The sequence below is a fragment of the Syngnathus typhle genome, linkage group LG6 (genome assembly GCF_033458585.1).
Source record: "Syngnathus typhle isolate RoL2023-S1 ecotype Sweden linkage group LG6, RoL_Styp_1.0, whole genome shotgun sequence".
In the NCBI taxonomy this organism is placed as follows: Eukaryota; Metazoa; Chordata; class Actinopteri; order Syngnathiformes; family Syngnathidae; genus Syngnathus; species Syngnathus typhle.
This window is the reverse complement of record NC_083743.1, coordinates 4,006,801-4,026,917: the sequence shown is the minus strand read 5'-3', so window position 1 is coordinate 4,026,917 and position 20,117 is coordinate 4,006,801. Positions and strand designations below refer to the sequence as shown.

Here is a 20,117-nt window from a genome sequence, read left to right as displayed (position 1 = left end):
TAATTCCAACAAAAAAAGAATCTTAAGAATCCATTCAAGGAGATGGCATCATGTAGACGCACTTTATTCCTAAAACAGAAGCTGCACCATCAGTAGCGGCACACAATTATATGTACACATATACACGCACGCGCACACACGATTACCTAAATCTGTTATATAAAATATATCATCTGACAATGTACCTTTTGAATTCCTCTCCAGAGCTCATTGAGTTCAAGTGTGCGAGAGCGTCTGGAGCCCCAAAATGGCGGGCGAGACGCGACGCTTCCTGTGCGCTCGCCGCGGGGAGGGGGCGGGGCCAGGCGTCCACTTCATGTTTACAGCGTGGCGATAAAAAGGCGTGTACCCTTCTTTGAAAAAATAAGATTCTAAAAGTCATCTACAGCAAAAAAGTTCACCACTTGCTCCGAAGCCACTTCCTTTACACTGAGATGTACACCCCCCGCTAGGATTTGTAATATATAAAAGATATTAAGCGTTAAAAATTCCACATTTAAAAACTTACAATAAATAATATATGCAGGCATTTCATTAGGATAAAATTTCATCGATTGCAATCTACAGAGTCATTTAAAAACACCTTTTTACGAAACCTCCCTTGATCATCCAAAATGGATTCTTGGCATCTGATTGGACGCTGGGGCGGGAGCGCCGAGAGGCTTCTTCCTGCTCCCCGGCGAGTCGCGTGACGGCTCGTCCGTGAGCATCAGAGCATGTTCATGATGAAATTGTACATCTGCGTCAGCACCACAAAGTGAACAGGCAGACAGGAGCGGCGGTCCTGAGTGGCGGGGTCGCACGTCAGCCAGGAGAGGGCGTTGTACTGCTCCAGGACAAATCTGAGACACATCAAAAATTTTTTTTACTTTCACACCTTTTCAGCGTGCGATGCTGTAAAAATGTTCAAGATCAAACTTTTTTGTCGGGCATAAAAAAAGTGCACCGAGCGTTCTGACCTGAGGACGTCTGAGGTGTGGTTGGAGTCGAGGGGATGGGAGTGTTTACTGTGCAGCAGCTCGTCGGATTGGACAGAAGACACGTGCAGGTGCAGAGAAGCCTGGAGGAGACAACGTTCACACCATCATCAGCATTTATACTTAATAATAATAATAATAGAAACTGGAGAAAAGCTCCTATCTGGTACCTTGAGGAACAGAGGACACTGGTTCTGAGCTTGAGGACAGGCTGACCAAAACCAGTCGGGTAGCGGGCCGGCCTTGGCAGTGGACACAAAGTAGCCCAGCGCCATGGGTTGCTGCAGGATGTTCAACGCCTCCTCGTGAGATTCCATGCGATCCGCGCTCTGACCCTGCAGCGCAAAATGCCAAATGCAAATCAGAAAAATCAAATCATTCAAATCACGACCCTACAACACGAGCTAACGTCACGTTACGGACCTTGCTTCCGTCGCCGCCCTGGTGGTAATGCGAGCCGGGCGAGTGAACAGGGGAGGTGGTGGGCGAGTTGGGCAGGATGCTGATGATGTCCGGGTCTACCATGTCGTTGTCGAACAGCCCGAAGATGCCAATTTCGTCGGAGCCGTCTGTGACCAAGGAGAGGTTTGCTTCGTTCCAGAGCTAACGCTGCTACTCGGCGCGGCGCCGAGGGCTCACCTGGATTAATGGGGTTGAAGTTGATGTCGATGGGCTCCGACGTGTTGGTGTTGACCTGCACCATGGCCGAGGTGGGAAACACCAAGATGTGCGTGCACGACGTGTCCTGCGGCGTGCTCAGCTGCGACGTCTGCATGTTGAGCGTGGTGCTGCGGCCGAACACCGAGCCCGTCGACACCGAATCTGCACGGCGGGGGAATTCGCGCCGATGAAAACACAGAACAAGGGTTTGCTTGCTCAATTCAGATGTGTATCGAGTTTCACCTGGCATGACCACAAAAGAACCTTGAGGCTCCATGGCGACCAGGCAGGCGCTAAGGATGCTGGGAGTGTCGGCGGCGGAGATGCCGCACATCCGGCAGGTCTCTTTCAAGCGTTTGCTGAGGGACTGAAGGTTCCTCCTGCTCAGCAGAATACTCCAGTCTGGACCAATGAGCACAACAAGAACACGTTAAGTTTTTCTCTTCGGAACACTCAACCGTGTTAAAATTGTCATGCAGTTTGAACAATGGTTCTTTTGCAGACCAGTAGTAACACACTCAAATCCAAATTTGCAATTTGGGGGTGCTGTCATGGGCACGTGTTTACCTCTGAGCTCGCCGTGGCCCATCCTCCCCAGGCGACCAATCACCACCCTCCACGGCAGTGAAGTCACCTGCACCAAGCCCAGGCACCAATCCCACAGCTTCTGCAGACCCAGCCGTCGGGCCGAGCCCATTTTCCTGCGGGCCCTACTAGCAAACACACAAGCTAGTTATAAAAATTGTCGGTCCTCAGCGCTGTCGCCTGCGGCAGGTGCGCCGGCCGGGCTCACCTGTTGGGCACGTCGATGCTGATGATGCAGCTCTCCAGCAGCTCGCCGTGCTGGTCGGTACAGGAGGCCAGCAGCCAGCGCTGGTCGTGCGACAGGCAGTAGCCCACAAACAGGATGTTGTACTTCTGCGACGCCTCGCCGAAAGTCTCGCCTAGCTCCGTCTGCTTATCTTTCACCGGGGCCAGAATGAAAGGCGGCGTGTACAGACGCAGACACTCCGGCCTCTGCATGGACGGAAAAAGAAAAGTTGATAAAGCTCAAAAGGCCAGAGACCTTTCAGATCAGCCAGGACGACGCTACCTCTGGGTTTTTGAGCGCCATGTCGATGGCAAGGCCGGGACCGAAACCGGTCAGAGCTTTGAAGTTGGTGGATTTAGGCAGCGGTCGGCGACATTGCGTGAAGACGGAGAAGGCGAGCGACTTGAGGTGCTGGCCGTACAGGTGCCGCTCGCCGCTGTGCACCGGCTGCAGGAGGTACTGGCACGGAACGATCTGACAAAAAACACGCTCGTGAACAAACGGTGGCAGGACGGCTGACGTTCGAAGCGGACCTTTTGTCACGACGCCTACCTGCACGGAGACGGCGTTTCTGATGCGACTGGGAAGGAACTGGAGCATCTCCGTGTAGCAGCGCAAGAGGCCCAGCGTGTAAGCGCTGGAATGGACCTCGCGGTCGGCGTCGGTGTAGCTGAACGGGTCCACTATGTACACCACGATGGCGGGCGGGTAGGAGATGGCGTGCGACTCGCCGTCCGTCGGCCTGCCCACTTTGTCTCTCTCCATTGTGCTGAGGAGAGGAAAACAATGTGCAATGACTTGTTGGAAAAAAAAGAGGCGGGACTAAATCACATAGGCGAAAGCAAGTTACATTTTGGGGGGGGGGGGGGGGGGGAATGATGTTTCCATAGTAATGACTCACCTCTCGGGTGCCTCACTCGAGCTTTGGGCAGTGGCTCCATTTTCCGCACCCGGGCCTTGTGGGTTGGACTGGGGCCCGTTATGCGCCGCGCTACCCTGCAGCCCGCCGGCTCCGAACGGGGCGTAGGCGCCCGGCTTGGACGACGACAACCCACCCATGGCCTGGTTGCCGGAGGGGGCGGGCGGAGGGGCGCTGTTGATCTGGGTGGCGTTTGAGTTTCCTGAAGAGGCGGAGCTCTGAGAAGATGCGGCAGTGGCGGGGTTGCGCTGGGATAGGAGGGAGCTGTCCAGAGACTGCTCTGCTAGGTAGGGAGCTAAGAGAGGAGATGAACATGGATGTTCTCAGCACTGATCGGAGGATTACATAAATACAGTCTGGTGAGAGAAGTACCTAGATCGTAGCGGCACACTTGAGCAAAGACTTTGAGTTTATTGAAGGCGTCGCTGTTGCCGTCTCTGGCGGCCATCTTGAGGAACCAGTCGCTGAGGGGCTGCTCGGCCATGCTCCTGCCTTCTGTGCTGCCGACCTTCAGGATGCCCTCGGGATGGCTTTTGCAGATGGGCCTGTGCTGGCCGAGCTGGCACGCCTGTCAGGGGAAATCAAATCACAGCCTCTGCTTAGGAAACTTTTTTTTTTCAGACAGAAATGTGAGCTTATGAATAAGAGCAGGAAGCACGCACCTCATACATGGCGCTCAAATCTTTGAAGAACGTTTTGGCCCGGCAGAGGAGCGTTTCGCTTTCCGGGCAGACGACGACAAAGCCCACATCCCTCTGGGAGCCGAAGGGATCCAGGAGCAGCTTTTCCCAGTAGGGCAAGCCGAAGGGGGACAGCACCACAAAGTCGTACTCGTAGCCCACCAGAAATGTCGGGATGGGCAGCGGCTCGGGAGACTCGTCTGTACCTGCGTGCCAAGCAAGAAGACAAGCTTAAGTCACTATCAAATACTTTCAAACTCAATTCATAGAATAAAATGTTATCTTGCAATACAAATAATTTTTTTGCCCTGACAGACATTTGAAAATATGCTGCCCATGATTGCTCGATCATTAAAATAATTGTCGGTTAATTTGCTCCCTTGTCGCGGGCTAAACTTTGACTCGTGTTCTCTGCGGTCTTACCATAAGACCCCCTCCCGGCCATCTTGTGGAACTGCTGCCAGGTGAGGGGTCCTTGAACGCCCCACGAGCGCACGCTTCTCTTCTTCTGAATGGTGTCCTGCAAGACAGGCTGGAGGGACAACAGCACCCGCAGCACGTCCTGAGAGAACAGCTTGTTCATGTCCGCCGCTTCACGAGGGGAAGAACACACAAAAGACAAATCTTACTTCGTCGTCGTTAACGGGACAAGAAAAGAGAGGGGGACGGAAACGGATGCTTACATTTGCATTTTGGCCACTGATGAAGACAAGTGCTTTTCACGAGACTTTCGTCCACTTTGCCTCCCGACATGTTGTCCATGAACTGCCGGCCGTGCTCCAGCGCCATGTAGCAGTCGTTATAACAGTCTCTCTCCTCCACCCTCACAAAGGAGCTGGGGGCGGAGCTCCGTTTGGGGTACTCCACGCCTCCCATGGGCGCAAACGGGTTGGTACACTGGTCCTGGAGAAGTAGAATGAGCTCGTCGGGCGGTTTCTCCTTCAGACTGCACGACTTGTGCTTGGCGGACGCCCGCAGCTCTTCGAAGCAGCGCTCCGTGTCGCGGCCGGCGTCCGAGCCGCGGCCCACCACGTCCAGCTCGTCCTCCAGGAAGAGCCCGGCGGACTGGCCGAAGCGGCGATTGGCGACGGCGCTGAAGCCGCACGTGCAGGGGTACTGGGCCTCGCCGTTGTCCTTCAGGTACACGCCCACGTCGGCGCCGCGGATGTTCATGTTGCACACGCACACGCAGCAGCTGTCGAAGTTGCAGTCCTTGAAGAGGTTCATGACCGACTCGGAGAGGATGAGCGTGACGTAGAGGCTGTGCGCCTCAGGGACGGACGGGACGGTGGCCGGCTCCACCGAGCTGAGCGGCCGGCAGGTGGAGGAAGTGGAAGCCGGGGAGTAGAGGTCAGAGTTGTCGTACTTGAGCGAGCCCTGGACGCTGGAGGGCCCGCGCGGCGTTCGAGGGGTGCGGGGAGTGCGAGGCGTGGGCACGGAGAAACGGGGCGTGGCCGGCGACGGGAGGATGCCCGCGCCACTGTTGCTGGGAGGGGCGCTGCTGGACATGACGGGCGTGTGGGTCTGAGGGGTGTGGCTCTGGATGTCATCGGGCTCCACGCTTGGGATGTTGCTTGTGGAAAAACAAATTGTGCCGTTAGATGGTTGCAACATTTGACAGCGTCTTCATTCCTTACCTGTCTTTGCTCACCACCGCTGGCATCAGCTCCATTTTGCCGATGCTCCAGTTCCGCATGTACACGCATTTGTGCTCGGGCAGCTTGATTGGCATCAGACACTGACTGGGCAGGGTCTTAAGAGGGGCGTACATGGAGCAGCCGATAAAAGGCTGACTCGTCTCCGGCTTGTACACAAAAGAAAAGTCCTACGAGAGAAGCGAGAAGACGGCATTTCAAAGACGGCGTGCTCTTTGCGTTGGGGGCTCCGGTGGGGGGGGGGTGCGGCGTACCTTTACTTCAGTGGGCTTGGGGCTGCAGAAACCCTCCTCCACCTCCATCTTGAAATGGTTGTTGAGCTGGCTGCTGTCCAGCAGGGTGAGGCCGGCCCCCGCTTCCAGGCTGTCCTTGCTGCCGGAGTTCATGGGGGAGTAGCCCTGCTGGTCCGTCGACGGTGGGGTGGGAAACATCTTGTGCAGGTCTGCCGTGCCTGTCCGGGCAGGGAAAGGAAGATGTTACGGCCCTGCTGAAAAACATTCCCGACTCCGTGAAGGATAATCTTACTGATGGAAGCCAAGGGGTCCAAAGAGGCGGGCTTTGCTTCTTTCGAGACAAACTTGTCATCTACGCCAGCGCTGGCTCTTTTGGCTCCAGGCTTTGGGAATCCATCATTATGTCAGTGAATAATGCAACATTTAGCAGCTCCTCGGCCAGCGCGCTGTGATAATCTTCAGATGTGCACTTACCGCTAACTCATCTTCATCCGAATTGAAGATCTTATCCAAGTCGCTGTAGGACACGGCCAAGTCGTTCTCATGGATGAGGCTGGTGGAGGCGGCTGGCTTGCTGCCTGATGGACCTTGACCTTCTGCACCACATTTGTACAAAAAGCACACTGTGAGAACGCGCCAACTTGCTACTTACGCAATGATCGAGTTAGCACTCACCGTCGGCTGAAGCCGATCCGTCATCCAGCTACGTTTGGGAGAAAAACGGATCAGAACTTAACCCCGCTTTGTCTCGCGCAGTGGTTCTCAAAGTCAGGACGACACGACACCTACCTTATGTTTCTTGCTCCCATCCCTCTCAACTCCAGACTTGTCCCTCTTTTCCCTGAAACTGAATTCCTCGTCCCCTTCGTCAAAGGCATATGGGTCCGGCTCGCCGCTGTGGTCGCCGTCCGTCGTGGCGCAGGACATGTATGTATTCCTCCGCTGGGCGTAGGTCTTCACCACGTCCTGGGACACTTTGAGAGGCTGCATGGAGCCCACCATCAACCTGAGGAGGAGATTGTTTTTGTTTTTTTTAAGCAGACATTGTATTTCTACTAAAGTAGTTTTCCCATCTCGGCTGGTAAATTGCTTACTCTGTAACAGACACGACGCTTTCGGCTCCCGCGCCGCCTCCAGAGTCATCTCGTACTTTATCGGCAGGTAGCAGAGGTGTGTGAAAGATGGCCGCCTTCTTCTTCGGCAGGTTGAAATACTTCCAGGGGTTGTGTCCGGAATCTTCGTTGGGGTTGACGGCGGAGCCGATAAAGACGGTGGGCTCCGAGGTTTCGTTAAAGGGTGGGGGGAAGGGCAAAGGCATGGGCGTGCTCTCCGGAGGGGGCTCTTCCGACGAGCTCTTCTGAGGCAGCAGGCAAGGCTCCACCGAAGGCGGGTAAAAGGGCTGGTGAATGGGCGTGGAGTTCTTCATGCCGCTCGGAGTCCGGTCGCCGTCGGCGTGGTCGCACGGGTGCGGGCTGAGCGGCGGGGGCGGCGGCGAGCCCGCCAGGTCGGCGGGGGGGCCGTGGGTGTGCGGCGTGGGCGCTTTGGGGGGCGCGGCCGTGTCCACGTGGTGCAGGCTGGGGTAGGTGCCCTCCTCCTGCCCTCGCAGGCACAGCCTGGGCGTCTGAGGCTCCAGCGGCTGCTCGTCGCTCACAGAGTTGCGGTGGTGAAAGGGAGTTTGCGGCCTCTTTTGCTGCTTCTCGCCCTTCTCCAGCTTCTCCACCAGCTTGTGCTTTGGGGCTGGCGGGGTGGGCTGGCCTGACGACGGCGGATGTCCTGAGGTGTTGATGGGCCGCTGCTTCGGATTCTTATGCCTAAGTGAGGAGGGGGAGATGATGTTAAACAAGATCTTCAGAAATGGAATCTTATTTCCCCCCTCTCCAAATAAATGATACTTTCTGCCACACACACAATATTTGATGAGCAAACCTTGAACAATTGCAATGTGGCCTGTGGACGGGCTCCATGAAATCCCACAGCCCGGTTTTGTCTGCCTCGTCCTCACAAGTCCCGTTGGTCAAGTTTGTAAACTTCCTCCTACCGAGACAGGCGAATTGACATTTACCAAGAAATTCCAAGCGTTTCTCTTTTGGAGATTTAAAGATGGCGCTTTTATGTACTTGTTCCCTGTGCGGTTTATGTTGTACTCCTGCCAAACGGACTCCACCATGTGGCTGGCCAGCCTTCGAGGGATTTTCCCCCCGTGAAGAGTGTTGTTGTTACTGAAGCCGTCGGACGCAGAAGACAATTTATGCCACTTGTGTGCTGGCTGATAGCCTACAATGGCGGCAAGACAAACGTGATAGATCATACCGTATATATATCCAAGTATTTTCCGTAAAAACCGCCGCGGCCGTACCAGTCTGAGCTTCCTCCGGCGACGTTGGTGGCGTCAGCGTGACAGAGGACATGGCGGGATCTCTGTGAGGGGCCTGACCTGACTGAGCGCCGCTGCCGCACGTGCTTCCTGAGGGGTTGGATGAACCTTGAGAGACCACTGCGGGGAGATCTGTCAGGGGGAGGAGCACCAGACAGGAAGGGTACACCATCCTCACTCCAGCTGGAACAGGAACGCACACAAATCAGAACGAGTGCAAGGAAACGGGTGGAATGCTTCTGCTCTTAAAACGCGTGACGCCTCACCAACGAGAACCTCCACGGCCGCCAGGGAGTCATCCTCCCAGTCGCCGTCCTCCATCTTCTCCTCCTGGATCTCCTTAGGATTGGGGCTGATGGGATAAAACTGCCGCCACTCTTCGATGAGCTTCTGCGTGGGGTGGTCTGACATTTTGAAGCCCTGGCCCGTGAGGGAACCGTTCAGGCCGTACGGGCTCAGGATGACTGCAAAGCAGGTAAGGGCGAGTCAAGCGGAGAGTGACAAGTGAGCGGGATCCGCACGGGGCTTACCTTGCAAGGCGCTGGAGCTCTGCTGGGCGAGGCTCAGGTGCTCCTCGCTCAGCCGCTGCAGAGGCTGGTGTTGCGCAATCTCCACGCTGGTGCACACGCTGCTGTCGCCGTGCACGAAAAATGTGAACGCGCAGGACAGATGCTCGCTGTCATTGAGAGAGAGAGAGAGAGACACACAAAGTGGCGCATTTAATAAAGCGGGATTAGGTCTTTGAAACGACGCAATGACACTTTGGAACGAGGTGTCAAGTGAATCTCCGACCCGTTTGAAACCATGAACAAAAGCTCATATCCTCAACAGCCTCCATCTGACTACTTTTGTCAGGCTATTTCTCAATAAAAATGAAAAAAAAAACTTGAATCGTCTTAAAAATAATACAACAATCGAGGTCATTATTTTCCATTTCGACAAGCGGCCAAGTGCACTGAAATTGTACTTGTTGACATAGTTGCTGCAAAAACCACAGTTGCACGCTCAGCGTTTTCCAAAGGCTGACCCTGTTTACTGGCCAGCAAGCGTGAGCGACAACAACCGCGTTAGGAGGAACTGACTCAACTCCCACTTACAGCGCCTAACACATTTATTAGACCACCACCCCAACGTGAGCTTCGTGCCACAGCTGCCTTGAATTAACAGCAGAAAAAAAAAATTTTTTTACTTGTTTTCCTTGAACAAAAAAAAAAAATTTACTCAAGTCAAAAACTTGCTAAGCGCAGTAAAACTTGGTCGAGGGAAGAAAAGAGTCATTTCAAGGCATCCATTTTGTGTTTGTCTGCTGGGCTATCAAACAACTGCAGTATATGAGGACAATATTGCATAAGGGCTAAATAAATACATCACAAGCAGCAAAGAACCCGTCTGCGGTCAAAGCCAAGTATGGGAAGCAAACACATTGGAGCACTCAAGGCATCTATGCATCCACTTTTGATGGCCTTTCTTTTAATTAGGCTTGGCTCGGATCCAGGGGAGCCCGCTCGGGGTGGCGCGGTTGACATGTTTTGGCGCTGTCCACAGAAACATATTGAGAGACAGGACAAGGAGCCCCGGCCGGGGCTTTGCTCAGTGAACTGGCGGGCTGCTCTCCAGAAGGCGCGTTAACTTGCGTCACGCATGGAGGAGGTCACACGCCGAGACAAATGTGATTTTAAATGGACTTCATATGACACATTGACGAAAACGCAACGTCAACATGGCAATCTTTGAGTACCGAAATAGTGTGACACCAGCAAACGCCAACATCTGCGAAGGCCCCTTTTTCATACAATCCCCCCCGCTGGGAACATCGTGGCGTGGGAAGCCCCCGAATTGTAGTAGGAATGAGAACATCTGTCCCTGCCGCGGTATATTTACTGCACATACGCGTGTCACAAAAGTTCCAGGACTGACGTCACAAAAGACAGATATCCAAACTAGCAGCACCATGGATCGGTTCTAAACAAAATAATTCAGGTCTTGCACCAAAACCGATTTCATTTGGAAAAAGCAGCATACAGGCGAATGTTCCATCGCTCAGCAAACCAAGTGTGCGATTTTACTACTGTATTTTTTCGGTAGCGGTTTTTCTGCTTTGGTTGCACTGCAAAGAATTTGCCCCGAGGCATATTTAAGCTCCATGCCGCATTTAATGGGAGAGCCAGAAAATAGCTTTATGTTTATATAAAAAAAGACAAAGAACATCCATCAGCATTAGCACAATGCCAAGTTTCTGACCAGGTGCAGCTGTGGGGTTCCTTCCTACCTTTTATTGATGACTTTCTCGTCCTTCTGATAAGGCTTCACAAACCACTTGCCGATGCGTACAAAGCCGCGGTTCATGAGGCAGCGCTCCAGCAGGTTGTGGATGGCTTTGAACAGGAGCGTGCGACACTCGTAGGACAGGCCGCTTTCCCACTCGCCGTCCTCCTCGCCTGGAGAGAGGCGGAGACATTAGGGAGAAAGAAAAAAACGGAAATGTGCATGAAGAAATCCCAACGGGCATCCTCAGATTGTGTGTTTAAGTACGATAAAAGTTGTCAGTCAGGTTTCGGCAATAAGGAGGGCGTGAGTGAAATTGAAACTTTTCAACGACGTCGACCTAACATCTACGGTGCTGTATTTTGAGAGCGTAAGGAGGTCATGTGACATATTCTAGGGGAGGTGTCCGGTATTTGCAGATTCCCACTTTGTGTCTTCAGCTGCAAGTGTTTGGGGAACGCCTGTTGAAATTCCCCAGGTGTACCTAATACCATGGCCTGAAAGTAAACAATCCAAATCTGCCCCAATTGTAGAACGAAAGGCTCGTGGATCTGCGCCGACCCGACAAAGAAATGAGTTATAAAACCCCGGAAGCGATCATCTTGAATGGCTCGCTGAGAATCAAATTCCACGAGTATTTTTTTTTTTTAGGAAAGCTGCTACATACCGGCCTGAATCTCCGGTGGCACAGAGCCAGCAGATTCCGCACAGCTTTGGACGACTGACTCACAACACATCAGATGTTGTATAATACAAAAACGGGGAAAAAAAGGATTGCTTTGAAATGATAAAACTAAGTAGAACGTTCCCGTGGAAGTGCCTTTATTACACCTGTGTTGTCACTCGCGCGCTAGGACTGGCTATATTTGACCGAGTATGCCCGACGCGACGTGGAACCAGACTCACTCAAGAGTTCGTTATGGATGAGCTCGGCGAAGCTGGGGTCGTCGCCCCACCAGAAGAGCCAGAGTTCCCGGCGACCGGGCGTGGGATGCCGCCGCCACACGCTCAGCACGTCGGCCGCCATGCACCGGCTGAAGCTGCACAAGATGGGGTCCTCCTCGGTCACGGGGAAGAGGATGGGCGACGACGTGGGGCCTTCCCACACAAAGCGTCGCCATTTGATCCCGGTCAAATCAGCCTAGAAAAGAAGGGAGAGCATTGATGAGACAAAATATCATTTCTTATCCTAGCTGCAACCTGTCTATTGTCCCTGAACTCTATCAACTATTGCAAAACAAGTGGACAAAGCATAAATCTGGCCAGCAATCTATTGAAAGTTTTGGTTTTTTCTTCATTAGTGGGACTCTTTCCGAGTCTATGCGGCCTAGTGTTAGCGTGTGTATCATGTGAAAAGTTATCATCTGTTGACCATACAAAATAGTGGGTCATTTATATTGTCATGATTGATGTGTGGAGTACAGTGCAGGTACAAATTGATAGTGGTAAAAAAATAAAAAATGCGGTCAGTGTCATCATTAACCATTTTAATTAATTGATAATAACAATGTCATCATCATTAAAGTAATTTGCTAAATTAGAAGAATATAAAGCTCAATTTTGGGGCCGTTGATTAAGTGTCAGTACTGTAACACCGCGACTGATGATCATTTGAAAGTGTGCATGCTCCTCCCTAATAGCTATGCATTCCTCGCTGACATGCATGTTTTGGGCATGTGAAGAGAAGCCCGAGAACCACAGGGAGAACATGCAAACTGCACACAGAAGAGGCCAAATGTGCTCGAAAACTTATCGAAGTAAATTAAGTCAAAAAGCATATAATCCTATGGAGCCGCTTCGAATATGTTCAAAAAAAAATGCCACACACGATCATAATAATCATAAAAAGTTGCCAGCCCACATGCGCATATCAGTGGAAACAGATTAGTTAGTAAAACATTGAACAGCTGACGGGCTCGTCTAACGACTTTAGTGTTTGTAGTAAGACTTGCTCGTAATTAATGCTAATGTCAGCGTATTGTGTGCACCCTTGGCGGCATACGAGCCCTATTCAGAAGGCAATTGGGCACCGCTTGGCCCCGCAGTATGTGTGCTGCTCCTATTATGGAAGTTGGCCGAGATCACGATTTGCAACTTGCAGGCCCCGATGCCTTCACGCCAGTCTGCAAGTGACGTTACAAAGCTCGGCAGCCTGATTAGCCAAAATGGCTTTCCGTGGCCTCAGCGGGCGCAGAGCTAGGCTAGCTAGACATTCATAAACACTCACAACACAACACACAGCCTTACCAGGCAGAAGAGGTTGGAGTGGCAGTCCTCCAAACTGGCCCCGTTTGGTACAAAGCACGAAGTCATCCTTGTCACTGCGTCTTCGGAACCTTTAAGTCCATGGTCTCACACAAGAACTGCTCGCTCTGGGGGTGGTGAGGCGGGGGGAGCTGCTTCTACGACCAGCCGCCGCTAGTCAGCCAGGCAACTTCCAGCCGGCGCTAGCCGCCGCTAGCCCGAAAGCTAAGCCAACGTTATGGATCGCATCGAACGGAAAGACAAGCATCTAGCTAAACGATTCATCAATCCGATTTTGAAATGTATTGTCCGGTGGGCTTCCAGCGAGCGAGCGTGCTGGCGGCGGTGAGGCTACATTACCGTAAATATCAAAATAGCACGAGTTAACATGACCGGATTGACTACCGCTGACTAAGTGATATTCGCGGTGCACAAAAAAAATACGGGGAGCTCCGAAAGTAAAACAGGAAAAACTTCAGCCCCGACTGCGCTAGCGCTATTGGCTGCTAGCCGATCTGAAACAATTTCAAGGCAAAGGAACTCTGTGTGTCTGTCTGTCTTGTCTGTGTGTCTGTCTCTCCCCTCCCCCTGGTCTCTACTAGCCTGCTAGCAGACGAGCTAACATGCCAGAGGTCCAACAACGCTAGCCTCCATAAAACAATTAGCTCCGCCGCCCCCCCGTTTCGCTAACAAGCACCATGATGCTCCCCCCCCCCGTGCGATCCCCGAAAACAACCCCCGAGAAAGGAAGGAAAGGGCGAAACGGCGAGGCTACTCATCGGCTTGCGCGCCCCCCTGCCTGTGCTCCATGGCTCCAGCAGATTTCCATTATTTCAACTCATGGATTGAATTCTTTAATGGCGGCCAGGAGGACAAGTCTGCCTCTCGGCTCTGATTGGCCATTTGCCGCTAATGGGGGCGTCATCCGGCTTCTAGTAGCTCCATGACTTCACAGTTTACAAGATGAAAGCTCCACTTGCATCTGTCATACTACTGTCACTGGAGCTCACCCCCTCAATCATGTCTCTCGGGCCGACACGTTGCTCACTGCAACACGTTTTTATTGGATTGTGTCAATGCACAGATGGTAGTTGACATAATAAAAACTTGATCAATCATTTCCACGGGCTTTGGCTACTCATGTCCTGACACATTTCGACACCTGTTCTGACCCTTCCAACTTCAGCAAAGCAAAGAAAATCAGGACTACTAGGATTCACGTCCCTGAAGTTTTCACTTCTAGGATTCTACACTCGCCACCCTAACATTCATTCATAATGAGACAGTAAACAAAAAAAAATGTTCCCTATTATTGCATGCAGCAAACACACTTTTAAAAAAGCAATTGCAATGTGCAGAGTTGCCAATACATGTTTTGTATATTCTAGGCCCAAGTTAGAATATCTTTACAATGTCATGGAATTGACAAAAATGGCTATGATTAAACATACTTTGACTAATTCAATCCAATTTAAATTTAAAAAGTGTGGGCGTTATTTTGTGTACATTTTCCGAATGGCCGCATTTTGCAAAAATATACATGTATATATGACAGGAATAAATATGGCCCCTTTATTTTATTTTAATTTGTCTTATTATAGTTGCAAACAATACAGGGAAGCATTTTAGTGTATCTATTTTACACATATTTCAATTTTATGTGATATAGAAAAACTTTGGATTAAAAAAAGGGGCCCTCTAAAATCTCAATTTATTTCCATCTAAGGTGCAATTTTTTTTTGTCACCGTACAAATTTAAACTGGTGTATTCCTGTAATAAAAACATAAGTAAAATCCTACTTTATATGTCAAATGACGCCTTGGACGTCAGCGTGTCATTCCAAATGAGTCCACAAGGCGGAGACTGACGTAGGCGGCGACGTCTCTCCTGGTAGGTCGAAGAAGAGAAGGGGGCGGGACTTCTGGCAACACAACCAACATGTCAACAACATGCCGGAATCCTGCAGAGAAACACAAACTGAAGACAAGGGAAGACGCGGGCCACAAACACAGCGGCAAAACACGGCGTCACACAACATCGTGGCTACTATCTCTCAGTTTGCAGATGATAATCTCACACTTGTGCGGGTAGGAGCCTCTTGAACGCGGAAGTCGTACAATAATTGGTCCATTGTTGTGAGGACAAGCCGGTCACAACATTAGACACACGTGCAGTGTAAAAAGATCCAAACACAAGAAATACAAAAAAAATAACAGTTTCATCTAACAATATTTTTAGATTGTAGTTTTATCACACTGACAAAACGTGTTTTCTGAAAATACATCCATCCTTTCCTTGGGGAGAAGGCGCAAACTCCATTCCTTCCCTTTAACGCAACTTTCTGCACACTGTTTTTGATGACATCATAACCCATCTCTTGTCTCACACACAGAGCTTAAGTGGTGGGCTCGCTCTTACCGGGGTGATTCTAATAGCGAGGAGCATCAAATTGGTAAGAGTTCAAACAACAGCTTCTCACACTCCAGTCCAGACCATCTGTTTTTATTTCCACTCTAATGGTCTAGATCACCAAATTCCAAGCAGTCTCTGAGATCCCCGCTCGTTTCGTGGAGAACAACATCAGCCTCCGCGGGAGAGTTCATTCCGTCAAGGAGCAAAGCCTCCAAGTGGAGCACGTACCCATCTTCCTGCCGCTGCTGTCACCTCTGCTTACAAAACACAAAGGTCATGCGCATGACATGACAACCCGCTCCGTCAATATAACGGGTCACAAACACCGGTAAAAGCAAATCATCAAGATTGCTTAATGTAGGAACACCAGCTTCCTCTTCTAATGTCACGTTGACATTTGTTGTGCCTTTTAAACACATTAGGTCGATTATTAAATCATGGCTAGCGTTACCGTGGTAAGTGTCCAGTTCATGCGCTTCAATGCGTTCATCTCGTCTGGTCAGGTGTGTCCACGTCAACCTTGCTGGTGAACCTCGCCGGTGTGGATCTGACCGCCGACGGCAAGTTATGGCTGCAGAGGAACGTCCGTCCCTCTCAGACAGTGTGGTTGAAGCTGATCAGTCGACAGGAAGACACGCTGCACTGTTTTGTGGCACACAGTAAGGTGAAGAAGACCCCCTCCATCAAATAACCCAATATTTAAGCTCATTGTCCTCCTCATGTTGTCCAGCAGGGGGCGTCATGGTCTCGCTCCATGAACGAAGAGGCCCTGAGACTGGGTCTGGCCCGCAGGGCTCCTATCAACGGGCTTTCGCCGGACACTCGCATATTCTGGCGTCTGCACAAGCGGCTGCACAGGGCAGAGGTCAAAGCTGAGAAGAAGCGTCTGGGTTTTTGGAAGGAGGAGAGCCGATGGGAGAGGGCCGTCAAGGCTATATTCAAACTGATACGGAGAATCTTTGGGAGGACCTGATTTGTAGAACATTTTGATTTCTTATTTTATTTGCTGCAAATTGTTGCTTGTATCTCGGAACAACTTACACGCGGGGGTCACTTGTATCTCAAGGCGCCATTGTACCCTTAACATTTTGTGCGTCTCTGGGTACTACATGGTCCACTTGCCCCTCCTACGAGATCACTGTTGCTATAGAGCCACTAAATGTGAAACACAAAGCCTACTCAGGGCAATATTGGCCTTGCTCAAACCCCATGGGAACTTTGTGTGTGTCTGTGGGGGGGAAAAAAAAAAAAAAAAAAAGGGGGGCGGGGGAATCCTAATAGATGCATTAGCGCTGAAACACGAGATGGAAATGATGCCCACAAACTGATGTGTTTTGCTTAATGAGAGTGATCGCTAACAAGCAGAGCAAATTTTCCGTGTTTACAAAATGACACTTCTGCAAATGAGACCACAGTGAGTTGTGTCCCGTGAGGGTGCACCCAAGCACTCAATCCCAATGGGCACACAAGGAGATTAGAGGAGGAGGAGGGTCACGAGGGGGGGGGGAGATTTTGGGGTAGCCAAGCACAAAAGACCAGAGAGGAGGAGTCATCGGGATAAGGGAGAGGGGGCAAAAGGGGGGGCGTTGATGAATCAACCGGGACCTTCCTTTGTTGTGCAAATGTCGCGAGTGACTGTTAAAGGCCGGAGAGGCTCGCCCATTGGCTGGATGGGTTTGAAATTGTAAGGTGCATCTGTGGGCTGCCAGACTTTGAACTGTCACTCCGAAAGCGGTGGGAGGGAAACCACGGTCCCGATCCAAAAATGAGAGTCCGCAAAGAACCAAAAAGAAATTGAAAACGTGTGGATAAAAAGTATTGGGACGTGGGAATGTTACACCTACAGGATGAACGAATAAACACAATTTGCTTAAAAAATGGTGGCTGTGTTTTTTCTTCTCTATCAGTGTTGTCTATCAGTCCACTCCGCTGAGTCCACTCCATGTTTTCCGAGTCACGAGTGTTCCCACTCCAGGAGGAGCAGTGTTTGAATAAGGCACCATGCTTGAGGTTGTGGTGCTGGTGGTGGCTGCTACCTTGCCCACACACACCAGTAAAGTCTGTTGGAATAAGCTTCACATGCGACGGCATCCACAGACTTTTTGTTTGACAGTTGAGATCTACTCACCATGGATGGATAACCTGAGGATGGAGTGCTCTGCTGAGGGTGCCAGGACTTTGTGAGGGAAGCTGTCAAGAGCTGAACAAGTAAGATAAAGAATGCATGACATTTTCTTTACGAGTGGATATTTTGGATTTGAATGTCTGTTGAATAATATCCACACATAATTAGTTTGAAGGCCTATTTTGTATCGTAATTTAGTGAATCAGAGAAAAAAATGTCATTTGATACATTGTTGTGATTTTTTTCAGTAGGCCTAAACGATTTATTTTTTTATTTTTCCCCACAAATTAACGGTTGACTGTTGAGCTCACATGTGGCTTGTCTTTGGCCATTGTGCCTCAACAGCAAAGATTTTCTGCTGCAGGGGAGCTTAACAAAGGCCTTTATTACACTCAGCCGGTAGCCATCCCGGAGAGAAGACGCGGGGGCACTCCCCCAGCCACAGAGACCCGACTGAGTCCTTGGGGAGTTTCATTAGAGCGGACTCTCTGTAGTTGGATGAATGAGGGAGAATGAAAGTGACAGGAAACAGGCAGAGATTTCAAGTAAAATCATTTTTGAAAAATACTCAAGTGAGTCAGTGTCGTCATCCAGCCACGTGCACTGGCAAGTAGGGGTGCGCAACCTGTGGCCCGTGGGCCAAGTTTGAAATCGCAATAGTGAGGAGAAAAATTACGCTGGTTAACATAAAATATTAACATATTTTTGACAGATTTCAAAAATGTTTTTTTTTTCCAAGCACAATTTATTTTTCTGATATTTTCAAATGTTTTTGTTTCTAAGTTTGACATTTTAAAATCTTGAAATATGTCTTTTATAAACATTATAATTTATAGCTTTGGTTTTTCAGGAATAAATTCCACCTGTTGCTAACCAAACAATAAACTTGAAAAATGTATTTGCATATTTGATTATTATTATTATTGAGCAGTTTCTTTTTCAAAATATTTGATCCCTACAAAATATAATGAAATAATATGACTAAAAGATTTGTGTTTTTAGTCATATTTTGGATTCTCCACCCGTGCTGTAGAGACCTTATGCATGCATGTGTGTGTGTGTGTGCGTGTGTGTGCGATGGAATGTTTCAACCGTAAATTGACTCCCTTGTTGTGATGTGAGCGAACTATTGTGAGCAGTATATCAGTTTGCTGGTTTAGAGTCGTCGGAGGCGTAACGCGAGCCGCTGCATGTGGGCGCTCTCGACTCTCATGAATAACTCAGGCCCCACAACCCATGTTGGGACCCAATGACCGTATTTATTTCGAGGGAGAAAATAAAACATGACAAGTGAGTTAACGTGATTGCATAAGTGTGCACACCCTCATTTCTTGGGCTGTTCTCATTACAAAACAACTCCCATAAATAATGCGATTGAATTAAAACTTGATTCATTTATTTTAGTTTTCAGTGCATACAGTCCAAGGTAATGATTGAGATGCTAAACTGATTTACATGATGTCACATGACTTAAACTCCAAGTTTACTTCAACTCAAATTTAAAGCAGCACCTTTGTCGCTTTGTTTTAACGGCTCCAGATAAAGAACTTTGGACCCGGCTATTTATTATTGACTTTATTCCCCTCCGCACTTCCTTGTACTTAAATTGATGTGACTTTGTGACTGCTAAGGTTCTGAGATGGCTATCTGGACGCTCTGTAATGTGACTCTGACCCCTCCGTAACCTTGCTGCTTCTTCCAGGTTTGCTCTGTCCCCTTATCAGGTCAAAAGAGCTCCGGGAAGCAGACCTGGCTTGGCCCTTTTCATTCCATCTTGCCCTTGACAGCTTTACAATAGGATACTCTGAATGAATGAAAAATGGCTGACATTTGCTTAATTTGCAAATAACAGCTGGTGGCATAAAATGAAGTGTGCTGGCTTTGTGACATGTGTTAGAATGGGAGGGACAGATGCCGCTTCTTTTGTGTCTGCATTTATTAGGTCATTGTTTCAATGCATGAGCGTAATGGGCCACTTGGGCTTTTGTGGATGTGACATGCAACCTTTGAATTCCCATTGCTGTGTATTTGCAAGACAATGGTGACTTCAAAAGACAGTGATAAATTGTAAACAAGCACTTTTAATGAGGTCAAACATCCACTAGGAGTTAATCCTAAAGTGTGTTTAACATATTTTTGATCTATGTGAATATATTATATCTAGTAGTTTTTTCCAACCAATCACAGCGCACATGAAGACAAAACAGTCACACTCTCATTCATAGACAGATTTAGACATTAATGAACCTAACATGCATAATTTTGAAATGTGGGAGGTTTTCTTTTTTTAATTTTCATTTTTTTGCTCCATATATATATATATATATATATATATATATATATATATATATATATATATATATATATATATAATATATATATATATATATATATATATATATATATATATATATATTATATTATATACATATATATATATTTATATTTGCAGATTTTCTCCATGTTGCACAAATGAATGGTGGCGGTCGACTGTATAATAAAAAACATTAAATAATTACATCTGTGACACACACACACACACACACATTGCGCTTAGTGGACAGTCAAAGGAAAGCACTTGGCCTTTGACCTCTTTGAGCAGACTTCCTCTCGGTTCAGGAGACTCCAGACGCTAATAACTCCCTTGCAGACTCTTTGCCCTTTTAGATCTCCAGTGTGTTTGTGCTCAGTGTGTGAACGGGGGAAGTAGTACATCACAGCAGGACAGACAGGCAGGCGACAGGTGGTGAATGAAAGGTGA

The 20,117-nt window shown here is 49.4% G+C and overlaps 3 protein-coding genes across 5 annotated transcripts in view; 2 read left to right on the top strand and 1 right to left on the bottom strand.

Moving 5' to 3' along the window:
* Positions 1-33: 33 nt before the first annotated feature.
* LOC133155199 (mediator of RNA polymerase II transcription subunit 13-like) lies at positions 34-13,732 on the bottom strand. 2 transcript variants are annotated; one of them, XM_061280316.1, is made up of 30 exons: positions 12,822-13,732; positions 11,481-11,715; positions 10,579-10,747; positions 8,840-8,985; positions 8,576-8,773; positions 8,292-8,492; positions 8,053-8,209; positions 7,862-7,969; positions 7,030-7,746; positions 6,725-6,941; positions 6,611-6,638; positions 6,410-6,531; positions 6,228-6,318; positions 5,957-6,153; positions 5,685-5,872; positions 4,731-5,620; positions 4,471-4,638; positions 4,030-4,253; positions 3,740-3,935; positions 3,350-3,662; positions 3,001-3,217; positions 2,731-2,922; positions 2,431-2,654; positions 2,205-2,350; positions 1,881-2,039; positions 1,617-1,799; positions 1,401-1,546; positions 1,148-1,312; positions 960-1,060; positions 34-842 (listed from the first exon to the last, which is right to left on the bottom strand). In XM_061280316.1, the coding sequence occupies exons 1-30, from the start codon at positions 12,885-12,887 to the stop codon at positions 710-712; spliced, it is 6,297 nt and encodes a 2,098-aa protein (XP_061136300.1). In that variant the 5' UTR covers positions 12,888-13,732; the 3' UTR covers positions 34-709. The 2 variants fall into 2 exon arrangements, with proteins under 2 accessions (XP_061136300.1, XP_061136301.1); XM_061280317.1 differs by having other exon boundaries at positions 2,205-2,347; positions 12,822-13,731.
* Positions 13,733-14,719: 987 nt separating this feature from the next.
* c18h3orf33 (c18h3orf33 homolog (H. sapiens)) lies at positions 14,720-16,509 on the top strand. 2 transcript variants are annotated; one of them, XM_061280935.1, is made up of 5 exons: positions 14,720-14,906; positions 15,212-15,271; positions 15,345-15,504; positions 15,735-15,895; positions 15,965-16,509. In XM_061280935.1, exons 1-5 carry the CDS (start codon positions 14,769-14,771, stop codon positions 16,202-16,204), a joined length of 759 nt encoding a protein of 252 aa, XP_061136919.1. In that variant the 5' UTR covers positions 14,720-14,768; the 3' UTR covers positions 16,205-16,509. The 2 variants fall into 2 exon arrangements, with proteins under 2 accessions (XP_061136919.1, XP_061136918.1); XM_061280934.1 differs by having other exon boundaries at positions 15,962-16,509.
* Positions 16,510-17,286: 777 nt separating this feature from the next.
* Positions 17,287-20,117, top strand: part of plch1 (phospholipase C, eta 1) — a 29,145-nt gene continuing 26,314 nt past the window's right edge. Inside the window, exon 1 of the mRNA XM_061282003.1 lies at positions 17,287-17,439. The gene's annotated coding sequence lies outside the window, so the exon portion shown is untranslated. The remainder of the gene's footprint in view (positions 17,440-20,117) is intronic.